This window comes from Hemiscyllium ocellatum, chromosome 44 (assembly GCF_020745735.1).
Source record: "Hemiscyllium ocellatum isolate sHemOce1 chromosome 44, sHemOce1.pat.X.cur, whole genome shotgun sequence".
Lineage (NCBI taxonomy): Eukaryota > Metazoa > Chordata > Chondrichthyes > Orectolobiformes > Hemiscylliidae > Hemiscyllium > Hemiscyllium ocellatum.
In genome coordinates this window covers 22950065-22974270 of record NC_083444.1, presented here as the reverse complement: position 1 = coordinate 22974270, position 24206 = coordinate 22950065, and the positions used below count along the sequence as shown (strand labels likewise).

General features: G+C 43.4%; 1 protein-coding gene across 2 annotated transcripts in view; it reads left to right on the top strand.

Annotated features, from left to right (window-relative positions):
- Window positions 1-24206, top strand: part of LOC132835150 (misshapen-like kinase 1) — a 289538-nt gene that overhangs the window by 253435 nt on the left and 11897 nt on the right. Inside the window, exons 22-25 of one of the 2 annotated variants that reach the window (XM_060854483.1) lie at window positions 5533-5676; window positions 8493-8601; window positions 14592-14759; window positions 23746-23889. In XM_060854483.1, the coding sequence (XP_060710466.1) occupies window positions 5533-5676; window positions 8493-8601; window positions 14592-14759; window positions 23746-23889 (565 nt within the window). The remainder of the gene's footprint in view (window positions 1-5532; window positions 5677-8492; window positions 8602-14591; window positions 14760-23745; window positions 23890-24206) is intronic. The other variant, XM_060854484.1, reaches the window with a different exon arrangement.

Genomic DNA, 24206 nt, shown 5'->3' with positions numbered 1-24206 from the left:
GTCCTCTATTGACAACCAGAAATGAGTGAGCTTTGCACCGTGATTTATTAGCTTCAAGATGGGATTATTTCATGTCACTGTGCCAGCTATCTAACTTTTTCTAATATATATTTGTCTGATTGTTTCAGAAAACAAATGCTCCCTTTCTACAGGTTGTTTCTCATACTTTGATATTGACAATCTATGACTGATGGTCCATGCCTTGCTGATTTCTGCAGTCTGAATTTCCCGCTAACTCAGTTAGTGGGGAGAGTTTGAACTTCATACTTATCGGTCTTTTCTGTCACATGGGGAGGACAAAAATGCATGGCTGCCTTTGAGATTCTTAACGAGTACTTTGCATTGGTGCTCACCGAGGAGAGGGACATGATGGATATTGATGTTAGGGATCGATGTTTGATCATCGTAGGGCAAGTAAGGGAGGAAGATGGACGTGTCCCCAGGTCTAAATGGCATCTATCCCAGGTTACTAAAGCAAGTGAGAGAGAAAATAGCTGGAGCCTTAACAGATACCTTGAACACGCATGAGATCCTGGAGACTGGGGAATTGTAATGCTGTCCCCTTGTTTAAGAAGTGTAGCAGGGATATTCCAGATAGTTTTAGACAGCTGAGCCTGACATTAGTGGTACGGAGAAAGTGAAGACTGCAGATGCTGGAGATCAGAGCTGAAAATGTGTTGCTGGAAAAGCGCAGCAGGTCAGGCAGCATCCAAGGAGCAGGAGAGTCAACGTTTTGGGCATGAGCCCTTCTTCAGGAATTCAGCACATCTTCAGCATTAGTGGTACGGACACTGCTGGAGAAGATACTGAGGGATAGGATATATTCCCATTTCGACAAAAATGGGAAGGTCATGTCTTAGCAGCTTAATAGAATTCTTTTGAGGAAGTGACAAAGTTGTTTGAAGAGGGAAGGGATGTAAATGTCATATACATGGACTTCAGTAAGAACATAGAACATTACAGCACAGTTGAGGCCTTTTGACACTTGATGTTGTGTCAACCTGCAGAACCAATCTGAATCCTATCTATCTTACACTATTCCATTTTCATCCATATGTTTATCCAATGACCATTCAAATGCCCTTGAAGTTGGCGAGTCTATTACTGTTACAGGCAGTGCGTTCTACACCCCTACCACTCTGAGTAAAGAAACTACCTCTGACATCTGTCCAATTTCTATCACCTCTCAAGTTAAAACTATGTCTTCTCGTGCTGTTCATCACCATCCGAAGAAAAAGGCTGTCACTGTCCACCCTATCTAACCCTCTGATTATCTTTTATGTTTCAATGAAGTCACCTCTCAATCATCTTCTCTCTAATGGAAACAGCCTCACGTCCGTCAACCTTTCCTCATAAGACCTTCTCTCCATACCAGGCAACATCCTAGTAAACCTCCTCTGTACTATTTCCCAAGCTTCCACATCCTTCCTATAATATGGTGACCAGAACTGTACACAATAGTCCAAGTGAGGCCGCACCAGAGTTTTCTGCAGCTGCAGCATGATCTCGTGGGCCTCTGCTCTTTGTAGTTTTTGAAATTCAAACCCTCCACCAATAAAAGTTAACACACCGTATGCCTTCTTCACAACCCTATCAACCTGGGTGGCAACTTTCAGGGATCTGTGTGCATGGACACCGTGATCTCTCTGCTCAATTGCACTACCAAGAATGTTACCATTAAGCCAGTACTCTTTATTCCTGTTGCTCCTTCCAAAGTGAATCACCTCACACTTCTCTGCATTAAACTCCAGTTGCTACCTCTCAGCCTAGCTCGGCAGCTTATCTTTGTCAGTCTGTAACCTGCAACATCATTCAGCAATATCCACCACTCCACTGACCTTATTATCGTCTGTAAATTTACTAATCCATCCTTCTATGTCCTCATGCAGATCATTTATAAAAATTACAAACAGCGGTGGCCCAAACAGATCCTTGCAGTACATCACTAGTAACTGAACTCCAGGATGGGCATTTCCCATCAACCACCAACCACCCTCTGTTGTCTTTCAGCTAGCCAATTTTTGATCCAAGCTGCTAGATTGTCCTCAATCCCATGCCTCCATATTTTATGCAATAGTATACCATGGGGAACTTTATCAAACACCTTACTGAAATCCATATACAGCACATCAACCACTTTACCCTCATCCACCTGTTTGGTCACCAACTCAAAGAACATAATAAGGTTTGTGATGCATGACTTACCCTTCACCAAAACCGTGTTGACTATCCCTAATCAAATTATTTTTTTCTAGATGATTATAAATTCTATCTCTTACAACCTTTTCCAACACTTTACCCACAACCAAAGTGAGGCTCACTGTGACCAAAGTGCTCACCCACCTCCAAATCTTAACACCTGGCTAGGTTCATTACCCAGTACCAAATCCAGTGTAACCTCTCCCCTTGTTGGCTCGTCTACATATTGTCAGGAAACCATCCTGCACACATTGGACAAAAGCTGACCCATCTAAAGTACTCTAAATTCAGTATTTCCGGTCAATATGTGGAAAGTTAAAGTCCCCCATAACAACTACTGTGTTATTCTTGCTTCTATCCAGAATCATCTTTGCTATTCTTTCCTTTACATCTCTGGAACTATTCGGAGGCCTAGAGAAACTCCTCACTGGGTGACCTCTCCTTTCCTGTTTCTCAGCCCATACTACCTCTGTAAATGAATCCTCAAATGTCCTTTCTGCCACCCTAATACAGTCCTTGACTGAAAATGCCGCACCTCCCCCTCTTTTACCATTTTCTGTGTTCTCACTGAAACATCTAAATCCCAGAACTCGTAACAACCATTCCTGTCCATGCTCTATCCATGTCTCTGAAATGTCCACAGCATCAAAGTCCTAGGTACCAACCCATGCTGCAAATTCACCCACCTTATTCTGATGCTCCTGCTGTTGAAGTAGAGACACTTCAAACAACCTTCTGGCTCGCCAATGAGCTCTTGCGACCTTGAAACTTTATTTCTGACCTCACTACTCTCAACCTCCTGGACACTGGAACTACAATTTAGGTTCCCAGTCCACTGCTGAATTAGTTTAAGCCCTCCTGAAGGGGGCTTAATCATCCTGTTTGTAGAGGTTCCACCTACCCCAGAAAGAGCCCCAATTATCCAGATATCTGAAACCCTTCCTCCTGCACCATCCGTGTAGTCACATGTTCAACACGTCTCTCTCCCTATTCCCATGCCTGTCGAGCACGTGGTACGGGCAACAAACCAGAGATAACAACTCTGTTTGTTCTAGCTCTAAGCTTCCACCCTAATACCCTGGATTTCTGCCTTAAATCCCCATCCCTTTTCCTACCTATGTCGTTAGTACCTCTGTGGACCACGGCCTGGGTGACTCACCTTCCCGTCAGCCCCCTTGGTTGACGCCTCCGCACTTCCTACTGTTGAAACAAAAATGGAGGGCCTGATGTTCAAGGTAAATTTTTAAATTACTGATTCACCTTCCCTTCCAGTCAGCCTCCTGGTCGATGCTCCCACTCTTCCTTCTGCTGAGACACAAAACCGATTGTTCCCTGAAGATTCCAACGCAGGTCAATAGAGTGGTCAAGTAGGCATATGGCATGCTTGCCTTTGTCAGGCGGGGTATTGAGTACCAGAGGTGGAGGTTATGTTACAGCTGTGTAAGAGTTTAGTTCGGCCACATTTGGAATACTGCGTGCAGTTCTGGTTGCCACATTACCAAAAGGATGTGGATACTTTGGAGAGGGTGCAGAGGAGGTTCATCAGGATGTTGCCTGGTATGGAGGGTGCTAGCTATGAAGAGAGATTTGAGTAGATTAGGACTATTTACATTAGAAGGACGGAAGCTGAGGGGGGAACCCAACTGTTGCCTACAAAATCATGAGCGTTATGGACAGGGTGGATGGAAAGAAGCTTTTTCCCAGAGAGGAGGATTCAATTACTAAGGATCGTGAGTTCAAGGTGAAAGGGGAGATATGTGTGGAAAAGTCTTTATGCAGTGGGTGGTCCGTGCCTGGAACACATTGCCAGTGGAGGTGGTAGGGGTGGGCACAATAGCATCATCTATGATGCATCTAAACAGATACAGAAATGGGCAGGGAGCAGAGGGATACAGATCCTTAGAGGATCTAGAACGACTTAAGCTTGGAGCACCAAAGGTCCTGTTCCTGTGCTGTAATTTTCTTTGTTCTTTGTATGTAGCATTTAGATTAAAATTAGGACTTAGAAATATAAGACAGTAAATAGTAACTCTCAGCGGAATGTTCAGGAACAAATTCGTGACTAAGGAATGACTGAAATGTGCAGTATCAGGAACAGTTGAGACATGTAGCACATTCAGATGCTTTGAGGGGAAGCTAAATAAACATGTGAAGGACAACAGCCATTATGACATAGGAGGCCATTTAGCCCATCAAATCCTTGCCAGCTCGCAGAAGAATCCAATTAGCCCTTCCTCCTCATTTCTCTTTTTTCCTTTATATCTACCTACCTCCTTCCCCACCCCACCTCCTGCTCCCTCTCTTCATCTCCCACTTTATCATTCCTCCTTATGCTCTCTTGCCTCCCCTGTCACTTTCTCTCTCTCTCTCTCACTCACTCGTCCCCTACATCGTGCGCTGTCTCTCCTCCTCTCCCGACCTCCTCACCACCCCACCACGGTGAAATCATTTATTGAATCCACTTGAGGGCAGTGAATTCCAGATCTATACCACTCAATGTGGTGGGTGGAACAGTCTATCACACTTTGCTGCCCATCCCCCATATCTTTTTTTCCAAAATTTTTAAAATGTATCCCTCTTCTTTCTAGCATAAAATAATGGGGCGTTCCCTTGCCTGCCTTCTCCAAGTCTCTCGTCACCTCACACACCTTGTTGAAATCTCCTTCACTTTGAGAAGAGCAAGCCCAGCTTCTCCAATCTAACTTTATCGCTAAAACCTCATCCCTGAAATAACCCTGGTAAATATTTTCTCCACTGTCTCAACAACCTTCTTCCGAAATCCTTTTGAGTGTCTGATTTGGAATCTTGCTCTCACATCAGGTTCTCGATTGATAACTTGTATGAGGCTTTCTCTCCCAATTCCCAAAGATCCTAGTGAATAGTTAGAGGAATTACAAGGATTATTATCTTGGTTTAATACCAGGTAGGCCCTCTGAAATTTTTAAAGTTCTTTATTCATTCATGGGATAGGGTGCCACCAACAAGTTTTTGTTGCCCATTCGCTAGGACAGAGTGGCTTATTCTACTATTTCAGGGGACAGATCAGAGTCAATTGTATAGCAAGGGTCTGGAGTCCATCTCGGCTTGTGGTCCTCAGTCCGTTTATTGTGTACACAAAGTGATTGCCTCTGGTTATCTGAAGTAATTGCTAACATTGCACTGTTTCTGCCACATTTAATTATTTTAGTCAGTGGGTTGTGGTGTGAGTTTCATGCAAACTTTTGCTCGAATACTGGCTGTTTTACCCAAATTTCGTCAGTACCAGAAGCTTAAGGAAGGGTTGCAAGCAGCTTTGAAGCCGAGAGAGACTTGAAGCTTTGTCTCTCTTCACAGACACCCGAGGAAGAACGAGGGGTCCATCATCCAGACAGCAATGGTTTCACAAGTCACGTTAACCTGCCTGATTTAGTGCGGCAGAGCCATTCCCCAACTGATCCCAAGGGACCTACCTCACAGCAGGACGATGGTTTAGCAGAGGTAAGTAATGCTGCGATTTAACTGCCACCCCCACTATGTTGTTGTAAAATTCTGACAGTAACCGAACCTCCTCTTAGTTTGTTGAGAGGTGAAGGGTATTGGAGGCACCTTCAATAGTCAGATACACAAGAGATTCAGACAAATGCTTGAAGTGAAAGTGTACATCAGACTTTAGGAATGGGATCCATTTGAAAATTCTCTCAACCAGACACTATGGGAGCTCTGTCATAGGGTCAGAGAAATCTGCAGCACAGAAAAAGGCCTTTAGGCCCATTGTGTCTGTATCAGTCAGAAACAACCACCTACCTATTCTAATCCCATGTTGCAGCACTTAACCAATAACCTTTTACACCCTTGGCATCAGAAGTACAGATCTAAATGCTGTTTAAATGCTATGAGGGTTTCTGCCTCTACCACCCCTATGAGCAGTGACTTCCAGATTCCTCCTATCTTTTAGGTGAAATAATTTTCTTTTCATCTCCTTGGAGGGCACTTACCCCAAGGTCAGAGGCTGAATGTCCTTGACCACTGAAGTGTTCCCTGACTGGGAGGGAACATTCCTGTCTGGTAACTGTTGCATTGTGACCATTCATCCGTTGTTGTAGTGTCTGCACATTCTCACCAATATACTGTGCTTCAGAGCATCCTTGCCTGCAGCATGCGAGCTGGACAGCATTAGCTGAGCCATATGAGTACCTGCCGTGTACGTAGTGGGTGATGTTCCCACGTGATGGGAATATCCATGTCAATGATCTGACATGTTCTTGCAGAGGTTGTTGTGGTAAGGTGTGTGGTGTTGTGGTCGCTCTTGTTATGAAGGCTGGCTAGTTTGCTGTGAATGATAGTCTGTTTAAGAGAACTGGAGATGCAGGGCTCACGTTGGCGAGATGTTCAATGTTATCAATAACATGTTGAAGGCTGTGAAGAACATGGTCTAGTTTCTCCGCCCCAAGGAAGTACTGGACGGTGAATGGTAATCTATCAGTCGTGTTCTTTGTCTTCTGAGGACATCATTGCGGTTTCTTGCTGTGGCACGTCAGAACTGGAGATCAATGAGTTGATCAGAGTACAGTGGAAACTCGATTATCCGAACGTGATGGGCAGGCGCTATTTAATTTGGATAATCAATTATTTGGAAAATCGATTAAATGCCTTTCCGCTGGGGCTCGGAGTTTTAAAGACTGCTCCGTTTTCAGGAGACTACAGCAGCACACAATGTGCAAAACACTGCCCCCCCCCCCCCCCCCCAACACCGCACCCCAACCCGGTCCATCACTGCCCCCTCACCCTAGCACAAAGTACGTGAGCCCTTGACCCGGACCAACCCCAACCCCGTCCTCTGTATTCTGTTCTTACGAGGGTGTCTTTCAGCATCTTTAGTTGTCAGTCGGATTCCTCCCTGTCTGAGCAGATCCTGTGTATCCACAGGACTTGTCTGTAGGGGATGGCTTCTTTAACGTGTTTAGGGTGGAAGCTAGAAAAGTACAGCATCGTGAGCTTATCCATGGGCTTGCAATAGAATGAGGTACTAAGGTACACCACAGCACCACATGATCCTGTCACAGCAATCTCTGCAAGACATGCCAGATCATTGACATGAATAACTTATGATCTCTCTGCCTTAGTTTGTACACTTTTGGATTGCTCGTTACTTTGGTTCGACCCTTGGCATACAACTCTTACACCTATTACATTATTCCAGCCATTTGGCACTATCTCAATTTTAATATTTTGTAATTATCTCTCTACCTCAATTAATTGGATTATAGGTCATCCCTTCACTTGCTGTTCAGCTGTTGACACTTTACTCACACCATCTGACACTTTTGATCACCTGGACCGACTTGGTATTCAGCCTGTTGACACTCTACTCCCACCACTTGTACTGTCTTCTTGATCTCTCTGTCTGTACATTCTATGCATGTGTGCGTCCCTTTACTTTGCCTGACAAAGGAGCAGCGCTCTGAAAACTTGTGATTTCAAATAAACAACTGTAACTTGGTGTTGTGTGACTTTTGACTTTGTCCACCCCAGTCCAACACCGGCACCTCCATATCAGTCCTACCTACATGTATGCAGTGATAACCCTTCTGGATTAACTTCCTTTTTGGAGCCACGTTGTGTATAAACCATGCCTGTTAAGGAAGTAGTTCAGTCTCTGGAACATTCTAGGGTTGAGAATCCTCCAGTGAAGCTGGCAAGCATGTTGCTGTCCAAATCTAAGTCAGATGAGAAATTACATCAAGGTCGTATCTCTAGGCCTGATCTCTACTCTACACCCTTTGTACACAGCTTGGGAAATAAATTGCAAATTGCTATTGTAGGACACAACTGAGTTGAATTTGTGTGCTCAAAATGCAAGAGATGCATTCAGAGCGCAGGATTGGCAGAGATTTTGAGGCAATGGTGTGGATTTGAGCAATTATCTTGTGCAGGAAATTTCATGCCCACTCTAGTGTTAAAAATCCTCATCAAAGGAACAGAAGTTGACTATGTAAACCCTTTAGCCTAAGCTGAATAATTGAACTGAATCATCATTGACAGTGGGCTAATGTTCAATAGCAAACTTTTGATTTTATAGATTTTAGAACCATGTTTTAAACTTCCATTGTAATTCCTGTGTAGTTTTCAAATATGTATAATTTCCAACGATCTTGTATTTTCTTGAAAACTGAGAAAAGCAGCTGAGTGGGACTCACTGGCAGCTGTTTTCAGAGAAGTCGCAGGCAGGATGGGTGGAAGGATCACCATCTGTATTGTATATCATCCTGTGATCTATGTATAACTACAGCAACAGTGTGCACTTGTCATTACAGTTTCAGTCAAGAGGCCTTGTGAAATCACCTGGCAAGTCATCGTTTACCACCTTTGTTGATCTTGGAATGTACCAGATGGACGCTGGTGGGGATACAATACAAATCGGTAGTGAGTATTGAGATATCCCTTGACTGAACGTCATTTGCTCTTTGCTTTGCGAGAAGAAAGCTGAACTGTTGGGCTCAGGTTGCCATTTACGTATTTCCTACATGACGACAGTATTTGTATTTTGAAAGCTTTTATCCCTGTTTTCAAATTCAGTGAAGTGCTATGAGGTGTCCCACAGGAGCACAGTCAACTGAAACTTTGCATCCAAATCACCTCTAAAGTTATTAGGGGTAGATAGGTTTGGAGGAATAAGAGCAAGGAGAAAGTGAGAAGTGCTTTTGTCAGGAGGAAACTGGATCTTTTTATGGTTTAGCTATCTGAAAGCATCGCTAACATTTGGATGACAAAAGAATATTTGTTGTGTGGTTGTTCTGAAAACGGAGGTTAGAGGAGCACAGAGTTCTCGCTGGTTGGAGGTGGTGTTGAGAAATGTTGGCCTGCCAGAGGCCACAAAGCTTAATGTGAGGCACCAGAGAGCTTCGAAAATTGTTGTGAAAATTTGAAAATCAAGGAGTAGCTGGATTGTTATGGATGGAGGTTGCTAATGGTTTCCTGAATTCTGGCATCAATCAAGATTGTTTTAGAATATAGTTGGGATTTTTTTTGTGGTTTTGAATAAAGATTTCACCTGCGGGTTTATGAACTATAAAAAGGATGGTCTACACTTGAACCTGAGGGGCACCAGTATCCTTGGGGGGAGGTTTGCTAGTGCTCTTTGGGAGGGTTTAAACTAACTCCGCAGGGGCATGGGAACCAGGACTGTAGCTTTAGGGTACAGGACCTTGAGTGTAGGGAGGTTAGGAATAATGCAGTGATCTCTAAGGAGGGTGCCTGTAACCAGAAAGGTGGATTGAAGTGTGTATACTTCAATGCCAGAAGTATAAGGAATAAGGTAGGTGAACTTGCAGCGTGGGTTGGTACCTGGGACTTCGATGTTGTGGCCATTACAGAGACGTGGGTAGAACAGGGACAAGAATGGCTGTTGCACGTTCCAGGGTTCAAATGTTTTAGTAGGATCAGACATGGGGTAAAAAAGGGGGAGGCGTGGCATTACTTGTCAAAGACAGTATCACAGCAGTGGAATGGACGATGGAAGAGGACTTGCCATCTGAGGTAGTTTGGGCTGAGGTTAGAAATAGGAAAGGTGAGGTCACCCTGTTAGGTGTTTTCTACAGGCCTCCTAATAGTCCTAGAGAAGTAGAGGATAATATTGCGAGGATGATTCAGGAAAAGAGTGAAGGTAGCAGGGTGGTTGTTATGGGGGACTTTAACTTCCCAGATATTGACTGGGAGAGCTATAGCTCGAGTTCATTAGATGGGTCGGTGTTTGTCCAATGTGTGCAGGAGGGTTTCCTGACACAATATGTCGACAGGCCAACAAGAGGGGAGGCTATATTGGATTTGGTTCTAGGTAATGAACCAGGCCAGGTGTTAGACTTGGAGGTAGGTGAGCACTTCGGGGACAGTGACCACAATTCGGTGACTTTTACTTTAGTGATGGAGAGGGATAATCGTGTGCCGCAGGGCAAGAGCTATAGCTGGGGGCAGGGAAATTATGATGCAGTGAGGCATGACTTAGGATGTGTGGATTGGAAAAACAGGCTTCAAGGGAAGAACACTAATGAGATGTGGGGAGTGTTCAAGGAGCAGCTACTGCGTGTCCTCGATAGGTATGTACCAGTCAGGCATGGTGTAAAGGGCCTTGTGAGGCAGCCGTGGTTTAGTAAGGAATTGGAGTCCCTTGTGAAAGGGAAGAAGGCGGCATATGTAAAGATGAGGCGTGAAGGTTCAGTAGGGGCGATTGAGTGTTATAAGGTAGCCAGGAAGGAGCTAAAGAGGGAGCTAAGAGAAGCGAGAAGGGGACATGAAAAGTCTTTAGCTGGTAGGATTAGGGAAAACCCAAAGGCTTTCTATAGATATGTCAAGAATAAAAGGATGACTAGGGTAGGTATCGGTCCAGTCAAGGATAGTAGTGGGAAGTTGTGTGTGGAGGCGGAGGAGATTGGAGAGACATTAAATCAGTACTTTTCCTCAGTATTCACTCAGGAACAGGACACTGTTGCTGATGTGAATATGGAATCACAAATAATTAGAATGGATGCCCTGGAAATATGCAGGGAAGAGGTTTTGGGAATATTGGAAAGGATGAATATAGATAAGTCTCCTGGGCCTGATGGCATTTACCCCAGGATCCTATGGGAAGCTAGGGAGGAGATAGCAGAGCCATTGGCCTGGATTTTTATGTCGTCGTTGTCAACAGGAATAGTACCAGAGGACTGGAGGATAGCGAATGTGGTCCCATTGTTCAAGAAAGGGAGTAGGGATAGCCCTAGCAACTATAGGCCAGTGAGTCTGACTTCAGTGGTGGGCAAAGTCTTAGAGAGAATGGTAAGGGATAAGATTTATGAACATCTGGGTAGGAATAACGTGATCAGGGATAGCCAGCATGGTTTTGTGAAGGGCAGGTCGTGCCTCACAAACCTTATTGAGTTCTTTGAGAAGGTGACCAAGGAAGTGGATGAGGGTAAAGCAGTAGATGTTGTGTATATGGATTTTAGTAAGGCGTTCGATAAGGTTCCCCATGGTAGGCTAATGCTAAAACTTCGGAGGTATGGCATTGAGGATACATTAGAGGTTTGGATTAGGAATTGGCTGGCTGGAAGGAGACAGAGGGTAGTAGTTGATGGATTATGTTCATCTTGGAGCGCAGTTACTAGCGGTGTACCACAAGGATCTGTTTTGGGACCATTGCTTTTTGTTATCTTTATAAATGATCTAGAGGAAGGACTTGAAAGCTGGGTAAGCAAGTTTGCGGATGACACAAAAGTCGGTGGAGTTGTGGATAGTGAGGAAGGAAGTGGTAGGTTACAGCGGGATATAGATAAGTTGCAGAGCTGGGCAGAAATGTGGCAAATGGAATTCAATGTAGCTAAGTGCGAAGTCGTTCACTTTGGTAGGAATAACAAGATGATGGATTACTGGGCTAATGGTAGGCTACTTGGTAGTGTGGATGAGCAGAGGGATCTTGGTGTCCATGTACACAGATCTCTGAAAGTTGCCACCCAGGTAAATAGTGCTGTGAGGAAGGCATATGGTGTACTGGGCTTTATTGGCAGAGGAATTGAGTTCCGGAGTCCTGAGGTCATGTTGCAGTTGTATAAGACTCTGGTGCGGCCTCATCTGGAGTATTGTGTGCAGTTTTGGTCGCCATACTATAGGAAGGATGTGGAAGCTTTAGAACGAGTGCAGAGGAGGTTTACCAGGATGTTGCCTGGAATGGTAGGAAAATCTTATGAGGAAAGGCTGAGGCACTTGGGGCTGTTCTCATTGGAGAAGAGAAGGTTTAGGGGAGATCTGATAGAAGTGTATAAGATGATTAGGGTTTAGATAGGGTAGATACTAAGAACCTTTTACCGCTAATGGAGTCAGGTGTTACTAGGGGACATAGCTTTAAATTAAGGGGTGGTAGGTATAGGACAGATGTTAGGGGTAGATTCTTCACACAGCGGGTTGTGAGTTCATGGAATGCCCTGCCCGTATCAGTGGTGAACTCTCCTTCTTTATGGTCATTTAAGCGGGCACTGGATAGGCATTTGGAAGTTATTGGGCTAGTATAGGTTAGGTAGGATTCGGTCGGCGCAACATCGAGGGCCGAAGGGCCTGTACTGCGCTGTATCCTTCTATGTTCTATGTTCTAACTCCTGCCAGTATCAGAACAGGAAGAGAAAAGAAATTTTTTTTTCTTGGCCCATCTCCTTTCAAATCTGGTACCTTCTAGGTCCCAAACCTCTTTCAGTGCACACATGGGATAGATCAGGAAGTTGAGCAGTTGGCTTAGTTCCTGTCAGGCCCACAGATTTCTTGCTTATCAGGCCTTTTGTTGATGCACAACTCCCCAAAGACTCGTCCATCAAGCAGTAAACCAGGAAAAAGTAGGCTTCAAAAAATGCCTAGGCTATGTTCTTTGAGAGCTCCACCACCAGCAAGATCGTGCAAAGGGCACAAGTTCACTATGTCATGCCCCAATGCAAGGTGCATCTGGTGGCCTATTTGCAAACCATACCAGGCAGTTCCTAATCATGATTTGAACTTTCAAAAGAAAACAATTACTAGTGCAATGAAGATGTGGGTGTAGTGTACCTTCAAGAAATTTAAAAGCTAGCAGAACTACCTGACAACGCCAAGTGTTCTGAACTAGATATAGTGTAACCTTTTGATCCAGCAGCTAGTGTAGCTGGTTGCCTGGAGACAAAAACAAATTGAATTGGGCCAATCAGCTTAAATTATACCCCAAAAAATACCAACTCCAATCAAGTTTGAATTCAGTATATTGGCAAAAGTAAAAGCCGATGACACACTGTGATGCTTTGGGGGTTTAAGACAGGGAAAAATTTAACAGTTGAAGGATAATTGACAAAAGACCAACAGATTTAGGCTGCTAGTCAGAACTCTGAGAGGTACCTGTCTAGAGAAGGAGTTTGCACAGAGAAAAACATCCCCACTGACCTGGAGAACAACTCTATAGAGGAAAATATAAAAAGTAGATTTGACTGGTTTTGAAATTTGCATTTTCCAGTAAACCTTAATTGGGGGGTTTTATTGGGCTAGTATTATAGAGGGGAAAGTCAGAATTGTAAATAGTTAGTTAATTATTCTCTGTTATACTTTAAGAAAGAAAGTTGTTCATTTTTACTTTAAATAGTTCTTGGCCATTCGGATTTTCACAGGTTACTGCACGGGATAAACCTTTTCTGTGTTGCTTGTTGAAATTAAGCAAGAGGGTTTACCCCGTGATGTAACAACAAGATGCTGCACTCTTGCTCACATAGGCTTCATCCCTCTTGCCCTTATCCTAAGCTGACCATTAATTGCCACATCATTGTTGGATTATTTTGCAATATGAATGTGGAAACACAGCAATCAAAATCTGCAATGCATTACTTGAAAAGGGTGCTGCAATTAACTGTACTTCAACTGAGTCCAGCACTTACTGTATATTAAATGGAGCTTATTAGAGTTTTGATGGTTTTATGAGCCAGACAGCTTCTGATGCGGATTTTCTAAATAATTCCGATTCTTATTATCTAACCTTAACTAATGTTGAGCCGTCTAATTCATACCAGATTTAGTTGGAAGCCTGATCTCTAACTAGCTAGTCGTAGCTTAGAATCATGGAATATTATAGTTCGAAGAAATGACTTTATAGTCAGGATAGTATCCTTTTTTAATTGGGTGGGGTGTGGGACTTGTCTTCAGTGCATGTAATAGGCATCACAAATCAAAGAATTCAATTGCCTTGGGCTTTAAGAAACTCTAGAAAATTTTGCGTGTCAATAATCTTACTGCAGGTTTATCCAAGGATGCTTTGAATCTGTAGAACCACCCCGCCTCCATCGATTCTTGATAGTAGGAAGCAGCCCTCAATAAGGGTTCCTGATTCTAACTGTCCATCTGTCAGACAGTGACCAGGTGCAGCCAGTCCCCACATCAGCTGTCTGGTTTCTACAGTGCCTTTTGCATTGAGTAGCTAAAAATGTAATTGACACTTGAGTCCTCAATTCTCTGTTGGACAATGTCAGTGCACAGTGACTCAGTGGTTAGCACTGCACCAGGGTCCCAGGTTCGATTCCAGCCTCAGGCGACTGTGCAAACTCCACACAGACATTCTCCCTGTGTCTGCGTGGGCTTCCTCCGGGTGCTCCAGTTTCCTCCCACACTCCAAAGATGTGCAAGTCAGGTGAATTGGCCATGCTAAATTGCCCATAGTGTTAGGTGTATTTGTCAGAGGGAAATGGGTCTGGGTGGTTTACTCTTTGGAGGGTTAGTGTGGAGTTGTTGGGCCAAAAGACCTGGTTCCATACTGTAGGGAATCTAATCTTAAAAAAGAACAAGCCAGAATGCCAAACAGTGCAAGGGTTTGGAGCAGATGTAGATTAGGTTAGTTGATTCTATAATGAAGTGTGATGGTTGACGGTCTCTTGCACTTCTAGGTCTAAGCATCAGTGATGGAGGTGGATTAAACCAACTGAAGTATGAAGACAGGAAGTGCTCGGTGGTGAATGTCAATCCGGCCAACACACGACCGCACAGTGATACGCCCGAAATACGCAAATACAAGAAACGTTTTAATTCTGAAATACTTTGTGCTGCCTTGTGGGGTCAGTAGCTGAAGTGTTTTTTTAAAGTGCTTTTTGATGTTGTGGTGATTTCCACTTGAATGTGTTGGCCTCTTCTTGAGTGAAAAATACTTGCTTCCGTTGTTTCATGTAAATTTATTAATAACCAACGTACAAGACCCACTAATACGATAAGATCGCAAGTATCATGGAAGAGTTCACTCCAGAACAAGGTTCAATGCAAGAAGTCAATTTGATGGCACAAAGATCCCTCCTTATACATGGTGGTTTCTCCAAATATAATAGTGGAACTGAACACTTTGGAAGTGCAACAAGATACTGTATCAGAGGGACTTGAGGGGAATTTGCATGCAATCTTTAACACATAAAAACATTTCTTTCTGCTGTTTGTACTCTATAGGAACTTGCCTTCCACCCCATTAACACTGCCATACCCCCCCCCCCCCCCCCATCCCCCACAACGTAACTATCTCCCAACAAATACTTCATCTCAGAAATCAGTAAGTCCAAATGGGTGAGTGGCAAAGATTTGCTGAATCCTTTTATCCAGAAATACATTTTTGTGTCAGTTGTTGCAATTCAAGTCCCAGCAATGGGTCAATTGAACTGTAGTTTTTACAGCTGGTAATAAAGAGAGTGGTTTGGAGGGCTTAATTACTTTCAAATGTAGCCTTTGAAAGACTGGGCTGCCTTCTAAAGTGTTCTTGACATTGTAGTGTGAACCTCTGGCAGGTAGTGATGTGATTCCAGTCAGTCACACTTTCCATATCTCCTTTCTCCAAGATCTTAACTCAGTCGTTCAACAATGTATAATTTGTTTACACTCTGCAGCCTTCTACAAGTGTCACAGCTCTGTCACCTATGAGATCAGTCCAACAATTTGATTCGTGCACACAATTGGCATGTTTCTAACAAACTTTAATTTGTTGTTTCCTCCAGCCCAATTCTCCCTTCCCCAAATTAAAGTTGGCCACAATTGGTGATGTAGCAAGCCCAAAACACAATGGAACTGATTGATTGATTGTGTAGTTTTCCCTTTTTAATTTCAACTGGCAAGTGTTCATGTGTATGACAGAGTTTAACCACCCTCAACGTGCACACAAGCAACCTCCAAACTAAAATTATCATCCATTTGCTGAATTTTAGCTCAGGAAATCATCCAGCTTTTATTAAAGTTTTGAGTCTCTACAGCCCAACAAGTCCACACCGACCCTCCGAAGAGTAACCCATCCAGGCCCATTCCCCTACATTCACCCCTGTTTAATGCATCTAACACTACGAGCAATTTAGCATGGCCAGTTCACATGATCTACGTCATTTTTGGACTGTGGGAGGAAACCGGAGCAACCGGAGGAAACCCACGCAGACACAGGGAGAACTGCAAACTCCACACAGACAGTTGCCCAAGGTGAGAATTGAACCCAGGTCCCTGGTGCTGTGAAGCAGCAGTGCTAACCACTGAGCCACCATGCCGCCCTAAAGTTTTCGAGAGCTCTGTTCAGGACCAACATAAAACATGGGAGCAGAAGTAGACCATTTCAGCCCATCCAACCTGAGTCACCATTTAATAATCTGTCTATCCCAGCCTTAAATATATTTAATGATAAAGCACCAAAGCCTCTGGTAGGCTGAAACCAGAACTTATGTGCCTACCTTCGAAGTGAGACCCATTAATTTCCCATCCTGCCTATATGTGCTTGCAGTACCTCTCTATAAAAGAAATCTGTCAGCACCATTGCAAGGGATTGCTATCCTTAAACTTAATTTGTTATACTTTGACAGATAATATTCAGGAAACAGGAAAGATGCAGCAGTTCTTGGATATACTAGGCGAATGGGTAAAAAAGTCGCAGATGGAATACAATTTGGCAAAGAATGAAGTTATACATTTTGGTAGGAAGAACAGAGGCATAGATTATTTTCTAAACTGGGAAAGGATTCAGATATGTGAAGCGCAAAGGGATTTGGGGGATTTAGTTCAAGATTCTCTTAAAGTTAATATGGAAGTTCAGTACAGTTGTTAGGAAGACAAATGGAATGTTAATATTCATTTCAAGAGGGCTAGAAAACAAGAATAGAGATGTACAGCTGAGCCCTGGCCAGAGGGCATTTGGAATATTGTGACCAGTTTTGGCCCCATATCTGAAGGAAATGTGTGTTGGCATTGGAGGGGGTTCACAGAAGATTTGCAGGAATGATCCCTGTGATGAAGGGCTTGTCACATGATGAGCAGTTGAAGACTCTGGATCTGAAGAATATACAACAGTACAGCACAGGAATGGGCCCTTCAGCCCACGATGTTGTGCCAAACATGCAGCCGAATTAAATTAATCCCTTCCGTCTACCCTTGCTCCATAACCCTCCATTCCTTGCATATCCATATGCTTATCTAAAAGTCCCTTAAACACCCCTATCGTGTCTGCCTCCACCATCACCCTGGCAGCATGTTCCAGACTCCTACCACTCTCTGTAAAGAAAAAACTTGCCTCTCATATCTCCTTTAAACTTTCTCCCTTTCACCTTAAATGCATGCCCCCTAGTATTCAACTTGAGAAAAAAAATTCTGACAGTCAACCCCATCAATCCATCTGATAATTTTAGAAACTTCTATCAAGTCTCCCGTCAGCCTCCGCCAATGTAGAGAAAACAACCAGAGTTTTTCTAGCCACACCTGATAGCTCATCCCCTATAAACCAGGCAGCATCCTGGTAAACCTTTTGCACCTTCTCCAAAGCCTCCACACCCTTCCTGTAATGTGGTGACCAGAATTGAAAGCAATACTCTAAGTGTGACCTAACCAGTCTTCTAGAGCTGCAACATGACGTCCTGACTCTTGCACTCTATTTTATGATCAATAAAAGCAAGCATGCCATCTTCCTTCTTTACAACCCTATCTATTTGTGTTGCCACTTCCAGAGAGCTATGGACTTGAACTCCAAGATCCCTCTGATTATCAGTTTTGTTCAGAGACCTGCCATTAACTGTATACTTTTCCTTAACGTTTGATCTCCCAAAATGCAGCATCTCATGCTTAACAAGATTAAACTTCATCTGCCATTTCTCCACCCATTTCTGCAATTGTTCTATATTCCATTCTGTTCTTAAACAATCTTCTACACTATTCACAATTCTGCCGATCTTTGTGTCATTTGTAAACTTACCCACTAATCTACATTTTCACCTAAGTAATTTATGTATATCACATACAGTAGAGGTCTCAGTATAAATCCCTGTGGAACACCACAAATTGTGGTTCTCCAACCAGACAAATATCCTTCCACTTGGAGATAGTGTGGACTACAGAAACTTGAAAGACATTCTAGCTCTCCATTTTATCAAAACACCCTTCCTCCACTGCCCTCTACCTTCTATGGGCAATCCAGTTCAAAATCTAGGTGGCCCAGTCACAGTAGCTCCCATGCATCTTCATCTTCTGGATGAGCTGACCATGAGGGACTTTGTCAAAAACCATATGAAAATCCATGCAGACAACCTTTCTCATCGGTCACCTTCAACACCACCTCGGAACAATGAATCACATTAGCGATTTTTGAGAAGATTTGTAATTCAGGTTGATGATAAGTCTCTAAGTTAGCTTGTTGAGCTCGAAGGTTTGTTTTCAGATGTTTCGTCACCATACTAGGTAACATCAGCAAGAGTCTCTGAAGCGCTGGTAGTATGTCCCGCCTTTTATAGGTCTTGGTTTCTTAAGGTGGGTGATGTCATTTCCGTTTTTTTTTCCCCCAGGGAAGGAAGATAGGGTCCAAATTGATGTGTTTATTGATGGAGTTCTGCTTCGAATGCCGTGCCTCTAAGAATTCTCATGCGTGTCCTTGTTTCGCCTGTCCTAGGATGTGTGTGTGTTGTCCCAGTCAAAGTGATGTCCTTCTTTGTCCGTATGTATAGCAACTAGTGAGAGTGGGTCATGTCTTTTGGTGGCCAGTTGGTGTTCATGTATCCTGGTGGCAAGTTTCCTGCTGGTTTGTCCGATGTGTTTTTTTTTACGGTTTTTGCATTGCATTTTGTAAATGACGTTAGTGTTGCTGGTCGTATCTAATGCATCCTTTAGGTTCGTTAGTCACTGTTTGTGTGTTAGTAGGTTTGTGGGCTACCATGATGCCAGGGGTTTGAGTAGTCTGGAAGTCATTTCTGAAATGTCTTTGATGTAAGGTAGTATGGCTACAGTTTTTGGTTGCATTGTGTCTGCTTGTTTGGGTTTTTTCTGAGGAATTGGCATTTTGCGTATATTGGGTACCTGTTTTTCTTGAAAACATTGTATAGATATTTTTCTTCTGCTTTTTGTAGTTCTTGGGTGCTGCAGTGTGATGTAGCTCATTGAAATAATGTCTTGATGCAGCTCAGTTTGTAGGTATTGGGATGATTGCTTCTCAGGTTAAGTATTTGGTCCATGTGTGTTGTTTTTCTGTAGACACTGGTTTGAAGCGCTCTGTTAACTGTATGTTCAACTGTCATGTCTAGGAATGGGAGTATGTTGTTGTTCTCCTCCTCTTTTGTGAATTTCGTGCCTATCAGGATCTTGTTGATGATGTGTATTTCTTCTAATTTGTTCCGTTTTGTGATGACAAAGGTGTCATCTACGTAGCAGACCCAAAGTTTGGGTTGGATAGATGGGAGGGCAGCTGATTCAAGTCTCTGCATTACTGCTTCCACTAAGAGCCCTGATATTGGGGATCCCATAGGTGTTCCATTGACTTGGTTGGAGGTTTTGTTATTGAACGTGAAGTGGGTGGTGAAACACAGGTCCACTAGCTTGAGGATGTTATCTTTGCGGATGAAGTTGGTGCTGTCTGGTGTTTGTGGTCCTGGTTTTCCTAGTAGTGATGCCAGTGTTTCTTTGGCCAGGCCAATGTTAATTGATGTGAAAAGGGCTGTAACATCAAAGGAGACCATTATTTCGACCTCTTCTGTCTTGGTGTCTTTGGTGTTCAGGAATTCTTGGGTTGAGTGAATGGAGTGGCGTGAATCTTCAATTAGGTGTTTTAGTTTTCAGTGGAGTTCCTTGGCTAGTCTATATGATGGTGTACCAGGTAGGGAGACTATGGGGCTGAGGAAAGCCCCTAGTTGGTGTATTTGATAATCCATGAAAGCGTGGTGTGTTGAATCCATCTGGTTTCATGTTTTGGAAGTCTGTCCAGTTTAATTCTCCTGATTTTTTTTAAAGTGTTGTTTAAAAGGCTGAGATTCTGTTTAATAGCTGTGAGGTTGGGTCTATCGCCACCTGCTGGTTAATGTCAGTAATCTATTGAATTCCTTGCCCAGGGAAGTAAACACCTCTGGAGCAGGTGGGGCTTGAACACAGGCCTTCAGGTCCAACAATAGGGACACTATCACTGCGCCACATGAGGATCTATCTTATGGTTTTCCAACAAGACTTGCTGACGTGTTGCTGGTGTAGTCATGTTCTGCAAGTTGCTTAACGTACTTGGGAGCTTGTTACTTGGTACGTTTTGCTCAGATGATTAATGTCCCTTTTCTATTGGTCTGAACACCTCGTGTAATTAACTGGAACGTGCTCAATGTCTCGAGGTGCTGCTGTAGATTTGATGGAAGCATGGGAATTGAGCAAGATATTAGAGGAAAAACAGCTTGATAACTGTTCGATAGCAAGCTCTGTCCACTGTTACAGCCATGCCGTTTCACATTTCCTTGATCCTTGTCACTCTGTACACATCCATTTTCATCAAGTCACACTAGCTGCTTGTCATTTTGTCGGAGGGCAAACGCCCTAGAAATCTAATGAAATTGTGTTCGCTAAAATCTGAATGGTGCAACATGTCTGACACTTCTGGCTTCAAAAAGACAACTTTTGGGTCCAGGCACTCTTTTAGAAATGGAAGAATGGGTAATACAAAGAATCTGCCCAGACCATGGTTAAAAATTGGAAATAAAACAGTGTACAGACAGCAGACAAGTTGAGCCAAAAATGCCTACAATCAAGCTGTGTTTTCCTCTTGAGATGTTAGGGACATTTGTGCTACAAACACTGCAGAAAGTATTGTGATCTTGATCCCTTGTGTCTGAGGTGTCCAATAGTTGGGCAGACTGGCAGAATTTGAGTTTTTGGCCTTAAAGCTTTCCAAAGGTGATTTGATGGAAGATCTTTGAGTGAGTGGACATTGTAAATCTGGAAATTTACTCTCAATCACACTGTGATAATCAGGGAAATTGCCCCTGAGTTAGATAGGGACCAATATCCTGGCGGACAGATTTGCAATTTGGGAGGGTGTTGGGATCCAAAGCAATAGAAAAATAAAAGAGAAGGTTTAGGATAGTGTATAGATGTTAATGAGAGCAAGATAAATAGTAAAGGCAGTTTTGGTAATCCCAGTACTAGACAGGGCAGGCAAGAGCTTGGAAGCAAGCAAGGGAAGTCTGGGATAAACTGCATTTATTTCAATGCAAGAGGGCCGACAGGTAGAGATGCTATAGGAAGAATAGAAATGGAGGCAAGAGGGAGTTACAATTTTGATCAGGGAAAACAAGACGGCAGTTCTAAGAGAGGGCATTCTTGAGGGATCGTCCACTGAGTCTATATGGGTAGAACATTGCACTAAACGTCCCCCAATAAATAGCAGGAGATTGAGGAACAGATATTTAAGGAGATCGCAGATAGATGCAAGAATAATGAAGTTGTAATAGGGGATTGTAACTTTCCTAACATCATCTGGGACTGCCAAAGTGTTAAGGGCTTGGAGAGAAATTTAAGTGTCTTCAGGAAGAATCTCTCAACTACAGTATGTAAAGGGCCCTACTAGAAAGGGACAAAACTTGATCACTTCTTGAGAAATCGGCTCGGGCAAGTGATGGGAAACGTTGGTAGGGGAGTATATTGGGACCAGTGACCATTTCCATTAATTTTAAAATAATTATAGAAAATGTAGCTCTGGGCCATGAGTTGAAGTTCTAAATTGGGGCCAGGCCAATTTTGATAGTCTTAGATAAGAATGTACAAAGGTTGATTGGGGAAGACTGTTTGGAGGCAAAGGGAGGCTTTCAAAAGTGAGTTAATGAGGGTTCAGGTCCAGCATGTCCTTGTTAAAGTCGAAAAGTGTGTTACTGGAAAAGTATGGCAAGTTAGGTAACACCCAAGGAGCAGGAAAGTCGACAGATATCCTTTTCCAGAGTAAATACTGATGCAAAATACTCATTTAGTATCTCCCCCATTTGTTGTGGCTCCACACAAAGGCCGCCTTGCTGATCTTTGAGGAGCTCTATTCTCTCCCCAGTTACCCTTTTTGTCCTTAATGTATTTGTAAAAACCCTTTGGATTCTCCTTAATTCTATTTGCCAAAGCTATCTCATGTCCCCTTTTTGCCCTCCTGATTTCCCTCTTCAGTATACTCCTACTTCCTTTATACTTTTCTAAGGATTCACTCGATCTATCCTGTCTATACCTGCTTCCTTCTTTTTCTTAATGAAACCTTCAATTTCTTTAGTCCAGCATTCCCTATACCTACCAGCCTTTCCTTTCATCCGAACAGGAATATACTTTCTCTGGATTCTTGTTATCTCATTTCTGAAGGCTTTCCATTTTCCAGCCATCCCTTTACTTGCGAACATCTGCCCCCAATCAGCTTTTGAAAGTCCTTGCCTAGTACTGTCAAAATTGGCGTTTCTCCAATTCAGAATTCAACTTTTAGATCTGGTCTATCCTTTTCCATCACTAATAGAATTATGGTCGCTGTCCCCAAAGTGTTCCTTCACTGACACACCAGTCACCTGCCCTGCCTTATTTCCCGAGGGTAAGCCAAGTTTTGCACCTTCTCTAGTAGGTACATCCATATACTGAATCAGAAAATTGTCTTGTACACACTTAATATCTAAACCCTCAACACTAAGGCAGTCCCAGTCGATGTTTGGAAAGTTAAAATCCCCTACCATAACTACCCTATTATTCTTACAGATAGCTGAGATCTCCTTACAAGTTTGTTTCTCAATTTCCCTCTGACTATTAGGGGGTCTATAATACAATCCCAATAAGGTGATCATCCCTTTCTTATTTCTCTGTTACACCCAAATAACTTCCCTTGGTGTATTACCAGGAATATCCTCCCTCAACACAGCTGTAAATGCTATCCCTGATCAAAAACACCACTCTCTTCCCCCCTCCCCCACCTCTCTTGCCTCCCTTTCTATCCTTCCTGTAGCATTTGTATCCTGGAACATTGAGCTGCCAGTCTTGCCCAACCCTGAGTCATGTTTCTGTAATTGTTATGATATTCCAGTCTCATGTTCCTAACCATGCCCTGAGTTAATCTGCCTTCCCTGTTAGGCCTCTTGCATTGAAATAAATGCAGTTTAATTTATTAGTCCTACCTTGTCCGTGCCTGCCCTGACTGTTTGTTTGACTCGCTTCTGTTCTCAACTGTACCAGTCTCAGATTGACCTCTTTCCTCACTCTTTCCCTGGGTCCTACTCCCCCACCGTACTAGTTTAAATCCTCCCGAGCAGCTCTAGCAAATAGCCCTGCAAGTATATTAATCCCCTTCCAATTTAGGTGCAATTTGTCCTTCTTGTACAGGTCACTTCTACCCCAAAAGAGATTCCAATGATCCAAAAATGTGAATCCTTCTCCCATACACCAACTCCTCAGCAATGCATTCAACCGCTATCCTCCTATTCCTGCCCTCATTAGCTTGTAGCACTGGGAGTAATCCAGATATTACTGCTCTTGAGGACCTCCTTTTTAAATTCCTGCCTAACTCTGTAATCTCCTTTCAGACTCTCAACCTTTTCCCCTCCTATGTCATTGGTTCCAATGTAGACAATGATCTCTTGCTGGCCCCTCTCCCCAGTGAGAACATTCTGCACCCTGTCTGAGACATTCTTGACGCTGGCACCAGGGAAGCAACATACCATTCTGATTTTTCACTGCTGGTCACAGAATTCCTCCTCAGATTTGTGACCAATCCATACTGTGTTAGCAAAGCTTTGTTGTTCTGGTTTTCCTGTGTCTTGTTCATTGTGCATTCTATGATTACTGAAGGTGTGAATCTGCTGGTGGGCACAGAGAATGGGCTGATGCTACTTGATCGGAGTGGCCAGGGTAAAGTCTACAGCCTCATCAGTCGTCGACGCTTCCAGCAGATGGATGTCTTAGAAGGGCTGAACCTCCTCATCACTATATCAGGTGCATAAAAGCGGTAGCACACAGCAGGAACATGCAAGTGAGAGAGCTTTCAATGTAAAATGGAGACGGGACCTCCAAAATACAGTGAAATCCGAGCGCTGAAGAATGTTAGTTTATCTTTATCCTTACCTGTATGATGTTCACGCAAAGCCCTTTCTAACAAACTCTGGACAGAAATGTTTTCCAATTGCCCCTGTTTTCCCAGTGTTATCCTGACCCCTAGGACCAGGTGCAGCACCATGAACAGTTTAGATAAAGTCAGGAGCTTATGTTCCCATGACAAGCTACACCTACACCTTGATTGTGTGGGCTGCATA